Source organism: Eschrichtius robustus, chromosome 5 (genome assembly GCF_028021215.1).
Source record: "Eschrichtius robustus isolate mEscRob2 chromosome 5, mEscRob2.pri, whole genome shotgun sequence".
NCBI lineage: Eukaryota > Metazoa > Chordata > Mammalia > Artiodactyla > Eschrichtiidae > Eschrichtius > Eschrichtius robustus.
Window position 1 is genome coordinate 136336127 of NC_090828.1, and position 17375 is coordinate 136353501.

At 44.4% G+C, this 17375-nt stretch overlaps 1 protein-coding gene across 1 annotated transcript in view; it reads right to left on the reverse strand.

The window, feature by feature from the left end:
* Nucleotides 1-4969: 4969 nt before the first annotated feature.
* Nucleotides 4970-17375, reverse strand: part of ERCC3 (ERCC excision repair 3, TFIIH core complex helicase subunit) — a 37304-nt gene continuing 24898 nt past the window's right edge. The window contains exons 11-15 of the mRNA XM_068545299.1: nt 15344-15440; nt 14104-14221; nt 9357-9475; nt 7039-7191; nt 4970-5460 (exon numbers count right to left, since the gene is read on the reverse strand). Coding sequence (XP_068401400.1) covers nt 5329-5460; nt 7039-7191; nt 9357-9475; nt 14104-14221; nt 15344-15440 — 619 coding nt within the window. The 3' untranslated portion in view covers nt 4970-5328. The remainder of the gene's footprint in view (nt 5461-7038; nt 7192-9356; nt 9476-14103; nt 14222-15343; nt 15441-17375) is intronic.

Genomic DNA, 17375 nt, shown 5'->3' on the forward strand with positions numbered 1-17375 from the left:
AAATGATCTGTATGAACTTGAAAGGAATGTATAGTCTGAGGTTACTGGGTGGTGTTTTATAAATGTCAGTCAGGTGAAGTTGGTTAATGGTGTTGTTTAAGTCTTCTGTATCTTTACTGATTTTTGGTCTATTTATTCTATCAATTATTGAGAAAAAGGTATTAAAATCTCTGAAATGTGAATTTTTCTCTTTCTTCTTTCAGGTGTATCAGTTTTTGCTTCAAGTATTTTTAAGCTGTAATTAGGGACATAAATGTTTAGAATTATTAGCTCCTCTTCATAAAATGACCCTGGTAATATTCTTTGCTCTGAAATCTATTAGGCCCAATATTAATATAGCTACTCCAGCTTTCATTTGCTTCATGTTAGCATAGTATATATTGTTCCATTCTTTAACCCTATTTGCATCTTAATATTAAATCTTGTAGGCAGCATAATTTTGTTCTTCTTTTAAAAATCTGACAATCTCTGATTTTTAATTGAGGGCGTTTAGACCATTCCCTATTTATTCTCTACTTATCCCATCTGCTCCTTATTTCCTTCTTCCTCTTTTTCTGACTTCTTTAGAATTGAGTATTTTTCATGACTTCATTTTATCTCCTATATTGGTTTATTAACCACAATTCTTTGTGTTATTTTAGTGGTTGCTTCAGTACCACAGGCGACTTTCAAGTAATGTTATACCACTTTATGTATAACACAGAAACCTTACAACAGTACACATCCACTTCTACCCTCTTGGCTTTTGTACTATTGTTGTTATACATTTTACTTTTACATGTTATAAACTCCACAATACATTTCCTTTGTTCTAAACAGTTATCTTTATTTTTTTATTGTGGTAAAATATATATAACATAAAATTTACCATCTTAACCACTTTTAAGTGCACAATTTCGTGGCATTAAGTACATTCACACTGTTGTGCAACTATGACCACTATCCACCTCCAGAAGTTAGCGATCAGTTCTTCTTTTAAAAAGATGTAAATAATAGAAAACCTTTTATATTTATCAATGTAGTTTGTAGTGGTCTTCAATCCTTTGTGTAGATACAAATTTCTAACTAGCATTATATTCCTTCCTCAAAGGACTTCCTTTAACATGACCTGTAGTGCCGGTCTGCTAGTAATGAATTCTTTCAGCACTCCTATATCTGAAGAAGAATTTCACTTTTATTTTTGAAAGATCTTTTCACTGGGTATAGAATTCTAAGTCGTTGGTTTTTTTCTTTCAATACTTAAAGATATTTCTCGATAGTCTTCTTGATTGCATAGTTTTTAATAAGAAATCTCATCAAATATTTGGGGGTTTCCGACAGATCTTTCTTTTACTGATTTTAAATTTAATTCCACTGTGGTCACAGAACATAGTCTGCCGTCTTTATCTGTGTTTCCCTGCACAAAAAGTGTCCTCTCTGGCTCCTTTTTAAAAACAGTTCTGCCCTCACTTTTTCTCTCTCCTTTCACATTTTACTATTTAAGCAGCAAGAAGAAATCAGGTGGCTACTTGAACATTTTGCTTGCAAATCTTAGCAAATCTTGCAAATCTAGACCACAAACTTCATTAGACACATTCTGCTTTCCATATAACTGCAGATGACAGTGCCACCAAATTTTTGGCCACTGTGTAACAGAGATCCCCCTTCCTCCAGTTTCCAATAGCAGCTTCTTCACTCCCTTTTAAGCACTCACTGGCAGTGTTCTCAAAGTCCAGATTTCCACTAATAGTCTGTTGAAGGCAATTTAGGCATTCTCTAACATGTTCCTCAAAATCCAGCCTCTCCCCACTTCTTAGTTCCAAAGCCACTCCCACATTTTTGAGTATTTGTTACAACGGCATCCCACTCTTGGTACCAAGATCTATATTAGTTATCTATTGTTTTGTAATCATGGGCAACCGTGACCACTATCCATCTCCAGAACTTAGCAATCTATTCTCTTTCTTAAAAAAGAGATGTAGAAAATAAGACATTTTTAATTTAAAATTTTTTTAAATTTAAAATTTTGTGGCTTAAAATGACAACATTTATTATCTCACAGTTTCTGTGCATCAGGAATCCAGGACCTTAGATGTGTCCTCTGGTTCAGGTCTCTCACAGGATACAATCAAGGGGTAGGTTAGGGCTGTAGTCATCTAACCAATGCAGTCATTGGTTGTAGGCTCAACTAAGAGAGGAACAGTTTCCAAGCTCACTCCTGTGAATATTGGCAGGATTCAGTCCACCATGGGCCATTGGACTGAGGCTCCCTCCATTCCTTGCCATGTGGGCCTCTCCACTGGGCAGTTTACTTTGCCAGAGCAAGCAAGTAAGAAATGTCAGAGAGAGTATGGAAACAAGTCTTTTCATTATGAGTAGTATTTTCCTGACTCTTTGCTTGCCTGGTAATTTCTGATTGGATGTCAGACACTGCGAGTTTTACCTTATTGGTTGCTAGATATTTTTGTGCTGTAATAATTAGCTTTGTCCTGAATTGTAGTAAGTTACTTGGAAATAACTGGATCCTTTTGGGTCTTGCCTTCGAACTTTTGGTAGGACTCATGCAGCATTAGTTTAGGTCTAACTTTCCACAGAACTGAAGCAAAACCTTGCTGAACACTCTACCAGATGCCCTGTGAGTCGAGGATACTCAGTCTGGCTGGTGGCAACAGGAATAGTCCAGGCCCTGGATAAGCTCCCCCTGACCCTTTCATGTGGTTCCTTCCCCAGCCTTGGGTAGCTTCTTTACATGCATGTGCAGAGCAGTGCTCAGTGGAAGACTCAGGGCCCCTCAGCAAATCTCTTTGTGCAGCTCCCCTAGTTGGTACTTTGTCCTATAAATTCCACCTGCTATGGGGTGTAAGGGCTGGTTCGGGGAAAAGGCAGCAGGAAGGGATAACAGGATAGACGGTTACCAGTGAGAGGTTCCCTCACAACTTCCCTCAAGGTGTAAGCAGGCAGGGTTATCGTGTTCCTTTTATTTTAAGTCCATAAACTTTGAAAAGAGTCCAATTCAATAGTCACTGGATACCTACTATATGCCAGATATTGGGGTACAGATAGAACTCAAACCAACAGGATACAAACATGTAAAAACCAAAAATGAAAAAAAGAAAAGGACAGCATAAAGGACATAGCACAGTACAGGAAACACTTATAGGGGAAGGAGCAGGAGTTAGGTTTCCTGGAGATGATACATCTCAACTTACTTTTAGAGAATAAATAGGAATTTGTTACATGGTGTCAAATAAAAAACTAATCCAGACTTGGCAAGGAGAGACTTTATTTGAAAGGATTGCTGCAAAGGGGAGGGCAGCTATTACAACAGGGAGAACACACTGACCATATGATAAGCAAGCGTCTCAAGAGTTAAGCAAAAAAGTTTTTCTTTTATAGGGAGGAGGACACACGGGAGGGGCTGAGGAAGTGGGATGAATGGGAGTGGCAATGGCAGATGGCAGGTCAGACAGTGTTTTACCCCGTGTCCCACTGGACTCAGGAGGGGCTCTAGGCTGAGCATGGGCCAAAAGTCAGGGGCCTGCAGAAAGGAGAGAATCCTAACCAAGGTCTGGTTAACAAGCATTTTTGTTCCATTTCATCAGTGGGGACAAGCGCTTCAGCTAATCATTCGAAGCAAAGAATGGGAATCTGGAAGGTCTGTGTCTGGCCTTGTCACTGGTAGACAAGGAGGGCACCCAGGAGCCTTATCTCAGACATATGGGGAAAGGTGGTTCTTTGCAGTAAGCTGTTTTCCGGAACACAAAAGACGGCGGGGGGTGGGGGAGAGTGGGTGTGTGGTTCTTTAATAAAAGTCCCAGTTTTCCAGGATCACGGGGCTTGGGTAAAGTTAAACGTTATCTGTAGACAGGTTAGAGAACAAGAAAACGGTGAGCAACAAGGAGATACACGAAGTGCTTGGCATTGCTTGAGTATCTCAGGCATGACAGGACATGAGAATCTGGAAATAATACTGGTTATAATCCAGTCTGAGACATCTGGGTGCCACCCACTGGGGTGAGTGGCCTTAGCACGGCTGTGCCTGAGCACAGGCCTCAGGTCTGGCTGCTGGGGGCCACTTCCAGGGTTTGCACGGACAGAGCGGCTCTCCACGGGTCAGCACCAACTGCTGGCCACACTGTGAGAGTGTGTTTGTCCCCAAAAGGTCAGCTCAGTGAAGTGGAATGCGGGGGAGGTGGCTCTTGCTCCGAAGCACTCTTGACAAAATGAATGTGGTCTTCTCCCCGAGTGGGCGATGACGGCTGGGAACACTGCTGCCGGGCGGCAGGGGTGGGCAGACTCCAAGTCGAGCGGCCTTAGCTCGCACAGGCTTCCACCACTCCCCAGGTGCGCGGCTGTCGCCTATTAGAACGAGCCTCCTCAAAATAACACGTTCCTCTTCGTGACCTACGCCTGTGCGTGCCTGCCTGTCTTCTACGGACCAATCCTGCCTCGTGTGTCTTTTCCTGAACACCTTTTCGTTCATACCAGGAACAGAGCAGAAAAGCCCAGAGACGTCTTTCAGAATAAAGGAACCAGCCGTTAAAGATCAAGGGTACTAAACTGCTATTAGAAGAGGAATCCAGCCTCCCAGCCAAATCAACAATGTTATCTGGGGCATAGAAATAAGAGTTGATTCTCTCAGAGAAGCTCAAGCATCAGGAGCCGTGTGCACTGTGGCTCCCTACGAAGGTGATGGCCTTCGGGTGACCCAGAGGACCTACAGCTGTGGGTGCCTCCCATGGAACCCACCCGAGCTGAACAGGGAGGGGCCCGGCAGCACTGCAAACTGCTCAAGCTCCTCCACCGCTCTGGACCACCGTCCCCTGTCAACACTGCACACTAACGGGCAAGTCTTCTCATCTCTCCAGTGCTCCCTGTGGACGGGCCCCATCTAATTCCTCTGGGCCTGCCGCCAAGTGGAGCCCTGATGGAGTTTTGTCATCTAGACATAGCCCATGCCTATGACGAGGTGTAAGAACAAGGCGTACGATGAAGAGTGGTTAAACATCCCAGTGCTGTTTATTCAGGAGAACAGTAAGATAAATACACCTAAACATTACAGATTTTTATGTACAGGAATGACCACTCCCCAACAAGTTTGAAAAGCGGTCTGAAAAAAACAAAAAATGCAGTCCCCCCACTCCCACCTTCAAACCCTGGAACGCCCAGGAAGACAGAGTCAAGCTCTTGATGCACTGTCTTCAACACAGCCAACAGGTATCGAGTCTAGATTGGTTTGGCCGATGCTATTGGAAAGAACATGGATGTGGAAAGAAAATGCTACGTTTAAAATCCCTTTCCAGTGCTGGTGCTAGGCACCCAAGCTTCACCTACGTGACCCTATGGGCGTCATTTCCTGAAGCGCTTGAAAAGCGGGTGCACGTGCTTATTGGAAGCCTTGCTCCGTGATGAGTGGTACTCCATGTACACTGTGTCGTCGGCCCCAGACATGGAGCTCATCGTGCCGAAGCGCCGAGACACCTGCAGGGCGACCCGGCGCACCGTTAGTTTACAAAGCGAAACACCCTCCGCCTATAACATTCATAATCATAATAAGATAAATTTGTAAGACTTATAAAAGTTTCATAGATTTTATTATTTTTAAAATAACATTTACTGACCACTTAGTATGTCTCAGGCATTGTTCTAAGCAGCTTATACTTATTTACGTGTCTTACCTCATCTAATCCTCACAACCATTATAATCCCCATCTTACAGAAGAGGAAAACAGGCACAGAGAAATGAGGTATTTGTCCAAGATCACACAGCTCTTAAACAGATGGGACTTGAACCCAGGCAGTCAGCTTCAGATTCCCTGTACCTAGCCATACACCATCCTGCCTCTCTTAATGACAATTTCTAAACAGAATTTTAACAGTGAGGGCAGGAGTCCCTCAAAATCTCCTGAGACCCTACCATAAGGCTTTGAATCAACTGGAAATCCTTTCTAGGCCTGGGCCTCAATCTTGGCTCTGTGTCTCACTGCGTGGCCTTGGGCAAATACTGAATGTCTGCACCTCAATGAACTCATCTGTAAAATGGGGATAACCACATCTGCTTGACATGTGTGGTGTGAACAGAAATCACACAAGTCAAGGGTCTGACCCCAAGCCTGGGACACCACTCGCACCAGATTCCAAGCAAAGTACGCAGACAGGCACTGAAGCCACTCCTTGCACAGCCTCACCTTGGGTGACCGTGAGGTGGAATTGACCAGACACCACCTTCAGACACAGAAACAGCAAGTTTCCCTGGGCTCCTGTGGAGAGCGCCCAGGAGGAGATCCAGCCCCCAACCCCCAGGTCTGGAGACAGAAAGGTCTCAGGCTGAGGGGAGGGCAGCACCTCCCTGGTGACACTGCTTCCTTCTTCCCTTGTTCCAGCCATCGCTCACCTTCCAGCTCTAACACCAACTTAGTTTCAAAAGCACCTGATGAAACGGTACTTCTCTCCTTGGAAGGGCTTGATAATAAGAATTCCTCATAATGATACTTTCATTAGTTATACCGTATTATATTTGCCTGGCACATAGTAGGCATTCAATAAGTATGTGCAGACTAACTGAAAAGTTGTGCATTTTCAGAGAACTCTAAATTTTTCGAAGAATGTAGGGAAACTACAATATGAGTTGATTCTCAGACCCATTTTACAGCCTGGAAGACTCAGTTTCATTACTGAGGAGGAAGCCAGGGATAAGGTGACGCGCCCAAGGCCAAAAAGGCAGGCCCCAGGTCCGTCACGCTCCTTCCAGTAGCCACCCTAGGCAGAGCCTGGGCTCCCACCTCCAAATACTAACAGATACTTACGCCAGACTGCTATGTGAACAGAGCAGGAGACCAGCCACGCCCGCCGTGGGCTCAGACACATAAAACAAGACGACGCACAGAAAGGTTAGCAGGGGTGTTTCCGATTATTCTCTTCTCTACAGTCTCCTGTGTGTTCCAAGTTCTTGAGAAAATCACACAGGCACACGCACACAAAGGACTGTGCGGGCGTCTGTGTGTCTAAGACGCTGTCCTTCGGGGGAGCTGGCATCTGGAGCCTCACCCACTCACTCACCTGGCTGGATCTGGAGCCAAACTCTCCCGCCACCACCTCCTCCTCGGCATCCAGGTCAGTGGCCGCCAGGACCTTCTGTAGGAGTTGCTGTTGCTCCTCTTTCGTTGAAAATGCCAACTCTTCCTCCTCCATGTTGGCCAGCTTTGTGATCACCTGCAGAGCAGAACCCTCTTGTTTTCTCTCCCTGGAGCCGATCCCGCCTTCTCCTGGGCTCACCTGGTCTGGTCACTTGCCCCTCAGGCCCAGCAGAGCAGGTGGCTAATAACAGAGAGCTCCTCTTCGGCAGTGCAGAGACCAGCCTCAGAGCCACTGTCAACAGGGAGCTTAACTAATGACTGCAAGGCAGGAGAGGTTCAGGACATTCTAGAAAACGCTGCTCCCAACACATGGCAGCTAAATGATCACTTACAGAAGATCAACAGGATCTCGGCAATCTTAAAACAACCATTCTGGTAGTTTTCCCACCTTGCACCAGGTAAACGAAGGACCAAAAACCAAAAGGCACAGCCGGCTGCCCTTCAAGAAGGCCTCCAACCTCCGGGCTTGGCACCCAGGGCTTCCAGCGGGACGGGCACTTACAAATGATAGGATATTAAGAATGGATTTATAAGATTTTTTTCCAAAAGAGAAAGATAAAAGCATGGTGGAGGTTTGGTTTTCATTTCTTTGGAGATAACCTACTACAAGGCTTACCTATCCCTGCAGAAAGCATGGATTGATTACATACAGCAGGGGACCCCAATCCCCAGGCTGAGGACCCGTACTGGTCCACGGCCTGTTAGGAACCGGGCCGCACAGCAGGAGGTGAGAGGCGGGAGAGTGAGCGAAGCTTCATCTGCCGCTCCCCATGGCGCGCATTACCGCCTGGACCATTTCCCCCCCCCCCCCGTCACTCGCATTACCCCCCTCCCCACCGGTCTGTGGAAAAACCGTCTTCCATGAAACCAGTCCCTGGTGCCAGAAAGGTTGGGGACCACTGAGTCATAAAGGGAACTTCCTTTCCTCTCTCTCTCTTTCTTCTCATAATTTTAATTAAAAGAAAATTCCTAGAAGGATCTGGCTGCGCCCTTCAGGTGGCCACAGATCTGGAGTACAGATACGGGACACTTCTGCCCTGGCCTGATCACCAGGGTCCTGAGTCTGGGAACCCTAAGCTGGCTGCTCTCAGCAGGCAGCCCTGGAGGTGAGCAAGGCAAAGGCAGCTCCAACCAACACAGACAACCAGGTGCTCAGGTACCATGTTGTCGAGCTCACCCGTCAAAGAACCCAGAGCACTTCCTGATTCGCTGCTTCTCTTACCCTTACGACTCTCCCGGGAACCAGGAGGTATGGATGCTATTATCAGCTCGAACGTTACACAGACGGATAAAAAGGTCGAAATGAAAATCCTTCGAAAAACTGTCCCAAGTGTCCTGAGCTAGAGTTCAGCATGAGAAGTCTGAAAAGTGTCACTGCCTCTGACTAAAAGGGGAGGGATCAGACAACCCTGTCCCTTTTCTAAGGCTAATAAAGGGAACTCTATTAGTTCTGCCCTAAACCAATTTGAAAAAGATACAGTCTAAAGTATCTGAAAAGGCAGCCTACAGCCTTTCACAAATCAAGAACCTGGGAACTTATATGTTCTAAGATATCCTTTTAATCCCCTGCTTCCAGCACCCTCCACCCACTACCACAAGTAAAAACCCTTTGGGACACTAAATCCTAACAAAAACTTAGTATTTGTCTCAATAGGAAAGAAAGCAAATGCCTTAGCCAGTGAAAGTTCGCCAAAGCTTTAGAATTTCCCAAACTATTAAAATATCAGATTTACAGTACATGGATGGCTCTGATGTCTGTGAGGCCCGCTGAGGCCCAGGCTTGCCAGATGACTAAGGGCAGACTCTCCCAGCTACCTGGAGGGGGCACCCCCTGAGAAAGTAACCCCGAGGGGCTCAGACTAACACAGTGATGGCCACAGTTCCTTCATCTCGAGTCCTACTAGGCTAGCACATTTTCCCACCAACATCTAATGTTTTCTTTGCAAGACAACTGTAAAAAGTTAACAAGCTGAGACTCCACAGGCCTCTTGCTTCAGAGGCCCCCTTCTTTGACCATTCACTGTGAGAAGTTGGAAACAGGAGGGATCCTGCACAGTATTTTTCCTTCAAAGCTCCCCACAATTCATGCAAGGACAAAGGTACCCTAATGTCCCCTAATGTCCTGTGCCTGCCTGAGATCTGTCCCATGCTCATGCTGACAGCGGCCCCCCACTTCTCATGGAGGGCTGGGTACAAAAAAGCCTCGGTCCTACTCCGACCAGAGACCGAATGCTTACATACCTTAAAGCTATAACCTTGATCTACCAAGAACCTCTGCCGCTTGGTTGAGTAAGCCATTTCCTGTGTGTCCTGGGACACCAGCGAGTAGAAGAAGGCATTGTACTCCTCTGCAACCATCCCTGGGGGAGGGCACATAAAAGGACAATATTAGCTGTTAGAACGGCAGGAACTAAGGGTCCAGGGTTCAAAAGCAAGTACTGCAGTGGGAGAGCTCTGCAGTCAGAGGGGCCATTGCCCTGATTCTGCATGAGGACTTCATCAAAATTAAAAACTTTTGTGCTTCAAAGGACACCATCAAGAAAGTGAAAAGACAACCCACAGAATTGGGGAAAACATTTACAAAGCATATATCTGATAAGAGATTTGAATCTAGGGAATACAAAAAACTATTACAACTCAACAATGAAAAGACAAATAAACCAATTATAAAAAGGACAAAGGATCTGAATGGACAGTTCCCCAAAGAAGATATAAAAAGAAGATTCATGTGTCAATGAGCACATGAAAAAAGCTCAATATCATTAGTCATCAGGGAAATGCAAGTCAAAACCATGACAAAATACTAACTGGCACACACTAGGATGACTAGAATAAAAAAGATGATTACAGTTGTTGTCAAGGATGTGGAGAAACTGAAATGCTCATACACTGCTGGTGAGAATGGAAAATGGTACAACCACTTTGGAAACAGTCTGGCAGTTTATTAAAATGCTAAACATAAAGTTATTACACGACCCAAGCATTATTCTAAGAGCCAAAAAGTGGAAACAATCCAAATGTCCATAAATGAATTTTAAAAAGTGGTATGTCCAGGGACTTCCCTGGTGGCGCAGTGATTAAGAATCCGCCTGCCAATGCAGGGGACACGGGTATGAGCCCTGGTCCGGGAAGATCCCACATGCCGCGGAGCAACTAAGCCCGTGCACCACAACTACTGAGCCTGCGCTCTAGAGCATGAGAGCCACAGCTACTGAAGCCCACGCGCCCTAGAGCCCGTGCTCCACAACAGAAACCACCGCAATAAGAAGCCCGTGCACTGCAACGAAGAGTAGCCCCTGCTCGACACAACTAGAGAAAGCCCACGTGCAGCAACAAAGACCCAACGCAGCCAAAAAATAAATAAAATTAAAAAAATAATACTCAAAAGAAATAAAAAGTGGTATGTCTATACAGTGGACTATTATTCAGCAATAAAAAAGAATGAAGTACTAATACATGCTACAATATGGATAACCCTTTTGAAAACATTATGCTAAAACTACTAAAAAACAAAAGGCTCAGAGAGAAAACCCAGTAACAGGAGAATTATCATAGTAACTAGGACAGAAAATATTGTAGCCTATAAAATCTGATCCTGCAGGAAAATCTGAATATTTTTGCTTCACAGTTCAAATGTCAGTAAGTTAAGTATCTGTGTACTGCCTCTGAATTCAATTGTTTCCTTGTCTTACACGAGTTCAGAGATGCAAAGAAAAGGGCTAAGCATATTATATCAGATATTTTCCTTTTTCTCCCTTTGTTTTACTGAGATAAAACTGACATATAGTGCTATATAAGTTTAAGGTACACAGCATAATGATTTCACTTACATATATTGTGAAATGATTACCTCAATAAGTTTAGTTCACATCCATCATTGTACTTTTTTTTTTAACATCTTTATTGGAGTATAATTGCTTTACAATGGTGTGTTAGTTTCTGCTTTAAAACAAAGTGAATCAGTTATCATCATTGTAGTTTTGATTTGCATTTCCCTAATAATTAGTGATGTTAATTAAGCACCTTTTCATGTACCTGTTGGCTATCTGTACATCTTCTTTGGAAAACATGTCTATTCAGGTCCTTTGCCCAGTTTTTGATTGGATTATTTGGTTTTTTTGCTACTGAGTTGTATGAGGTCTTCATTTATTTTGGATATTAACCCCTTATCAGATACACGATTTGCAAATATCTTCTCCCATTCCATACATTGCCTTTTCATTCTGTTGATCATTCCTTTTGCTGCGAAGAAGCTTTTTAGTTTGATGTAGTCCACTTATTTTTTATTTTGTTGCTTAAGCTTTAGGTGTAATATCCAAAAAAAATACTGCCAAGACCCATGTCAAGGAGCATTTTTCCTTTGTTTTCCTTTAGAAGTTGTATGGTTTCCAGCCTTACATTTAAGTCTTTAATCCATTTTGAGTCAATTTTTGCTAGTGGTGTAAGACAGGGGTAATTTCATTCTTTCACATGTGGATATCCAATTTTCCCAGCACCATTTATTAAAGAGACTATCTTTTCTCCACTGGGTATTCTTGGCTCTCTTGTCAAATATTGGTTGACCATATATGCATGGGTTTAATTTCTGGGCTCTGGATTGTGTTCCACTGGTCTATATGTCTGTTTTTATGCCAGTAACATACTCTTTTGATGATCACAGCTTTATTATATAACTTCACATCAGAAGTGTGATGCCTCCTGCTTTGTTCTTCTTTCTCAGAACTTGCTTTGGCTATTTGGGGTCTTTTGTGGTTCCACAAAAACTTTAGGATTGCTATTTTTACTTCTGTTAAAAATGCCACTGGAGTCTTGAAAGGGATTGCATTCAATCTATAGATGGCTTTGGGTAGTACAGATATTTTAACAATATTAATTCTTCCATTCCATGAACAAAGGATACTTTCCATTTATCTTCTTACATTTCTTTCATCAATGTCTTGTAGTTTTCGGTGTAGAGCTCTTTCACCTCCTTGGTTAAATTTATTCCTAAATATTTTATTGTGTTTTTTTTGTTGTTGTTGTTGTTGTTTGTTTTTTTGGCTGCATGGCATGTGGGACCTTAGTTCCCCGACCAGGGATTGAACCTGCGCCCCCTGCAGCTCGGAGTCCTAACCACTAGACTGCCAGGGAAGTCCCCAATATTTTATTGTTTGGGATACTACTGTAAATGGAATCATTTTAGTTCTTTTTTAGATAATTTGTCGTTAGCGTATAGAAACGCTACTGATTTTTGTATGTTAATTTTGAATCCTGCAACTTTACCAAATTCATTGAATAGATCTAACAGTTTTTTGGTAAAGTCTTCAGGATTTTCTATGCATAAAATCATGTCACCTGCAAACAGAGAAAATTTTACTTCTTCTTTTCCAATTCTGATGCTTTTTTTATCTTTTTCTTACCTAATTGCTTTGGTTAGGACTTCCAGTACAATGTTGGATAGGACTGGTGAGACTGGGCACCCTTGTCTTGTTCCTGATCTTAGAGGAAAAGCTTTCAAATCTTTCACTATTAAGTATGAGGTTAGCTGTAGGCTTGTCATATATGGCCTTTATTATGTTGAGGTACTTTCCTCCTATACCTAATTTGTTAAGAGTTTTTATCATGAACAGATGTTGAATTTTGTCAAATGCTTTTTCTGCATCCACTGAAATGATCACATGATTTTGTCTTTAATTCTATTAATGTGATATATCACATTTATTGATTTGCATATGGTGAACCTCCTTTGCATCCCAGGTATAAATCCCACTTGATCATGGTGAATGATCCTTCTAATATGCTGCTGAATTTGGTTTGCTAGTATTTTATTAAGGATTTTTACAACTGTATTCATTGGATATTGGCCTGTCATTTTCTTTTCTGTAGTGAACTCTTCTGGCTTTGGTATCAGGGTAATACTGGCCTTGTAAAATGAGTCAAACAGTATTTAAAAAACGAAATTCCAATCAAATTCAAAGGGATTTTCAAATTAGCTTTGTTTGTGTGTGATGAGTAAGGAATAAGTAATGAATCACTTTCACATATGCTAGTCAGATTTATCCAGCAGTCTATTATATTGTTATGTACTCTCATTCCTCATTATTAACAGTCCTGCAAGGTAAGGATTGTCACTCCGACTTTGGATGAGAAACCAAAGCTCAGAGGGTCAAATTACTTGCCCAAGGTCACACAGTTGGTCTGGTGCCCAAGTCCACGTTTGCTATTTCCACTAACTTGCCCTGTCTCCATTTCAAACACAATTAGCTGTTTCCTAAACATACTCAAATGCAGTACAATTACAACACCTGCCCACTAATCCTGTCATTTTCAAACATCCTAGCAGTCCAAGTTCTTCCTAAGATTAGTGAATTCCTTGAGGACAGGGCCTGTGTCCTTGTTTTAGGACCTGCCTGGTCTGCTAAGAGGATGCCATCTCTTAGCAGAAACGTCAGTCTCTACTCTGCCCATGATTGGGTTCTGGGCTCCTTTACTGCAGTTAACAAGCAGAGGAAGCAGGACTCTTGCTTCCTCATTCACTGAGCTTGTGATGTCCCTGCTGTAAGCTGCCACTCAAGGGACCACTCTTCACAGGTTATGAGCAAGGTATCCACCTTGCGGCTGCCCAAGCTGCTCCTACCAAGCCCTCCCCTTACTCTTAACTCAAGGTTCAGGGGAGAGCTGCCAGCTCCTACACTTCCACTGGTGGTCTACGCTCTGCTTTCTCCCTTCTACATCTACACCATTATGCACTGCTTTCCTGGCTCCTCTATCTACCAACACAGACACTCAGCTCAGACTGTGACCTCCAGACAGCTGCCATGGAAAACACCCACATGCTCAGCCCCAGCACATGAGAAATAACAGTGGCCAAGGAGACCTTGGTCCTTGCTTTGGGACCCCCGTCCATCCCCTTCAGGGTCTACCTAGCCCAGGAGCACAGGCTCACCCGCACAAACAGACACCTGACGGAAGTGGTTTGGAAAGAGAGACCGCCTGGAGCAGAAGGTACCTTTTTTTGCTCGGAGCACTCGCCCCAGCCTCTGGGCCTCCTGCCGCCGGGAGCCACCATGAGATGAGATCTGAATGAGAACATTTGCTTCTGGCAGATCAAACGATGTGTCACCCACCTACAGAAATGAACCAGCTGTGAGATTGGGAAGGTTTTTATATATGAGTCAAAAGGGAAAAAAAACGTCAACTGGCGTCAAATTTAAATAAGCTCTGTAGGTAATTCAGAAAAACAATCACTGTCCTCTTCAGTCTGTACCAGGGTCCTTCAGATGCACGCAGGCCTCTAAGAACCTAGTATGTTCTCCTGAGAGCTGTCCTATAGAAGCTGTCACGACCTGACTCCTAACCATCTGTCTCAGCAACAGTCCTGGTGTGGCTGCTAGGGACGCAGAGACAAGAGGGCCCTATCAACAGACTCTCTGTGAGTGATTCTTCTTATTTTTTGCTACAGAAATAGGTCTGCACAAAACCATCCACAATCTTAACTGGAGGCTATTGAGGCCAACGGCAAAGGTCGGACACGTGACCTGGGAGGGGGCACTGCCTGCACTGGGCTGGATTCTGACTCTGGGGAGCTGCCTTAGCTTGGGGAGGGGGTGGGGGAGGGGACCCAGCCATCAGGGTTCCCAGACACAGAAATAAAAGCTTGATCCATCCATGATCACTTTGTAGGTAAATCTCGTTTCTTTTGGGCTTTGGGTCTGTTCTGACCTGAATGACTATTCTAAACTGTTGGGCCACCACTTCTACCTGCAAATTAAAACCGTCACCAAGCTGGGCCTACATGATTTTGCATTGTGTTTATATTCACCACCCACCTCCAAGGCATACCAGGAGCCAGGACAAAAGCTGCCCACGACCCACAGGAATCTCCAATGCCACAAAGAGAACCTTATGCAAATGCCCACCTTTGCCATAGTAGGTAATGAACTTTTCCCCCTTGCATAAAGAAAATACAACTCAAAGTTCCTGTATCCCAAAAAGAGGTAGGAGAAACTTAAGTCAAGCAAAAGGACTTGCTAGATTATATACTCCTTGAGTTAGGAATATAGATTATATACCTTAAAACTCTACATCTGCTTCTTCCACTACCTGACAGGCAACATTCCTCTGCCCCCAGACACTGGACACGTGGGAATGAAAACTGACACGTGATGTTCCTTCAACAAACACCAATTCACTGCCCAGAAATCATCCAGTGTCCCGCAGGCCCGGGGGCTGCTGCATGCCACACTGACCTTGGATATGAAGATGGTGTTGATTTTGGGGTTATGCTTGAAATTCTGGAGAATCTGCATCCTTTCTCCCTGTGATGTAGGACCATAGATATAGGGTCTAGAGAAGAACAAAGCTGTGTTAGGAAGACTACAGAATCACTCCTCAATTATCCTGAAAGCATGTCAGAGGGAAAGGGAGATCTTGCAAGGTTCCTCTCTTCCAGGAAGCCCTCTGTCATGCAGAAACATCAGGAAGAGAGCCATAAAAGTGAAAGGCTACGGACCCTCCCCACCGCCTTTCCAAAACACACACACCCCACCCTTTCCCCTCTGAGCCAAGATGCAGGTCACTACTCTCTTCAAGATTCCCTCCTTTACTTTTTTGTTTTTGGCCTGTGCTCCTTCCTGCCTCAGTATCTCTCACTCTAAGCTTAGTGTCTATACAAGGAGAATTCCCTAGATTTCACGAAGCTCAATGGGAGCGGCAAAGAAAACATTGCTATTTGCAAACAAAAGTTTGGAAGGAACTGTTTCCTAATCAAACAAGCATTCTCCAAGAAAGGAGAAAAGAGCCCCTTCCAGACTTTTCCCCATGGACCCCCTATAACACTAAGTTCAAAACATTTCTCTTGAGTTTCCAGCTCTGTGCCAAAGAATACAACCCTATCTGACAACCTCACTGGTTATCACCTCTTGGCACCTGGCAAAGCCATTCCTCTGCTTTTCTCGTAATGATGTGGTTTTGTAGCTTCCGAAGGGTCAGCAACAACAGTGATGGTGACGGTGACGACAAGGACAATGAGGACAGCTACCAGGTATGCAGGGCCCACCCACACCAAACATGCAGCTGGGTTCTACCCTGGGGAAAAAACATCCATGCCTGCCAATATTCCTCACAACTGTAAAAGGTAGGTTTCGTGTTCCCAATTTACACACGAGGAACTGAGGGTCAGGAGCCTGAGGAGGCTGAACCCAAGTGGCTGTTCCACCACTGAGGCCCACGAGCTATGCCCGGGCAGTGCCCATGGAAGGCTCAGGAAGCACGACTTTTGATACTTCACACGTGCTTCCCAACACTGTGCTACAAACTGGGTACAGGTGTACCCGTGAGAGCAGCCCCCTTGCCTGCGGGGAAGCTGGGCAGGGCCTGGGACAGCTGGATGCTTCCCTAACCACGGCAAGCCTGGCCTGTGAGAGTGTTCGGGGCACCACACAAATCTTATGATTTTCTGTATGTGTCATGCCGTGAAAAAGGTCGGGAAACTGCACTCTTCAGAACAGCCTGTCTCTTGATACCCAGGTTTTCAGGTGGTTCTTTTTCTCCTCGCTCGTCATCAGGAAACACGACACATACAGTGGTGAGCCCTCAGTTTCTGAAGGTTCTCTCATACAGGAAATGAAACAGAAGGGTAACCATCCTTCGGAAAGAGGACCTAACATTTGCTGAACACCTACTAGATGCAGGAATCCTCTGAGGTACGTGGTGGTAACTCCATGTGACAGTGCAGCAAAAGGAGGTTCAGAGAGGTAAAGAACTTTCCCTAGGTCACACAGCTAATAAGAGGAGGAGCGGGAGTCAAATCCAGTGTGCCTGACTCCAAAGTTCATGTTCCACCCACTACCTCACACTATCAAACAACCCAAAGAGTCTCTCCTGCAAAGTACTTTAGTGACACCTATTCCTTTCTCAGTAAGGTCGAAACAAACCAGAAACTCAGACTCCCTGCCACACACCAGTCCCAAGTTACAGAATGGAGCATAGCCCAGGATCCAAAGGACCACTGTATAGCAAGAAAGTGAGACAGACAACAACACTTCATACACTTAAAGGCCAGAAATAAAAGGAAAAAAAAAGATAATAAGTAAAAGTTGTAATTACGATTCTAGTACCCATGAGAGAGCCACAACCTGCTGCCCTTCACCATGCCAGATTGGTTCAGATTTGACAGTGCCAGGCAAATGAATGTCCGTCTTGAGGGAGGCTCCAGGAAGAGTCAGGATGGAGTACTGGAATGGGGGTGGGGATAGGAGGGAGGATGGCTCTTAAATCAGA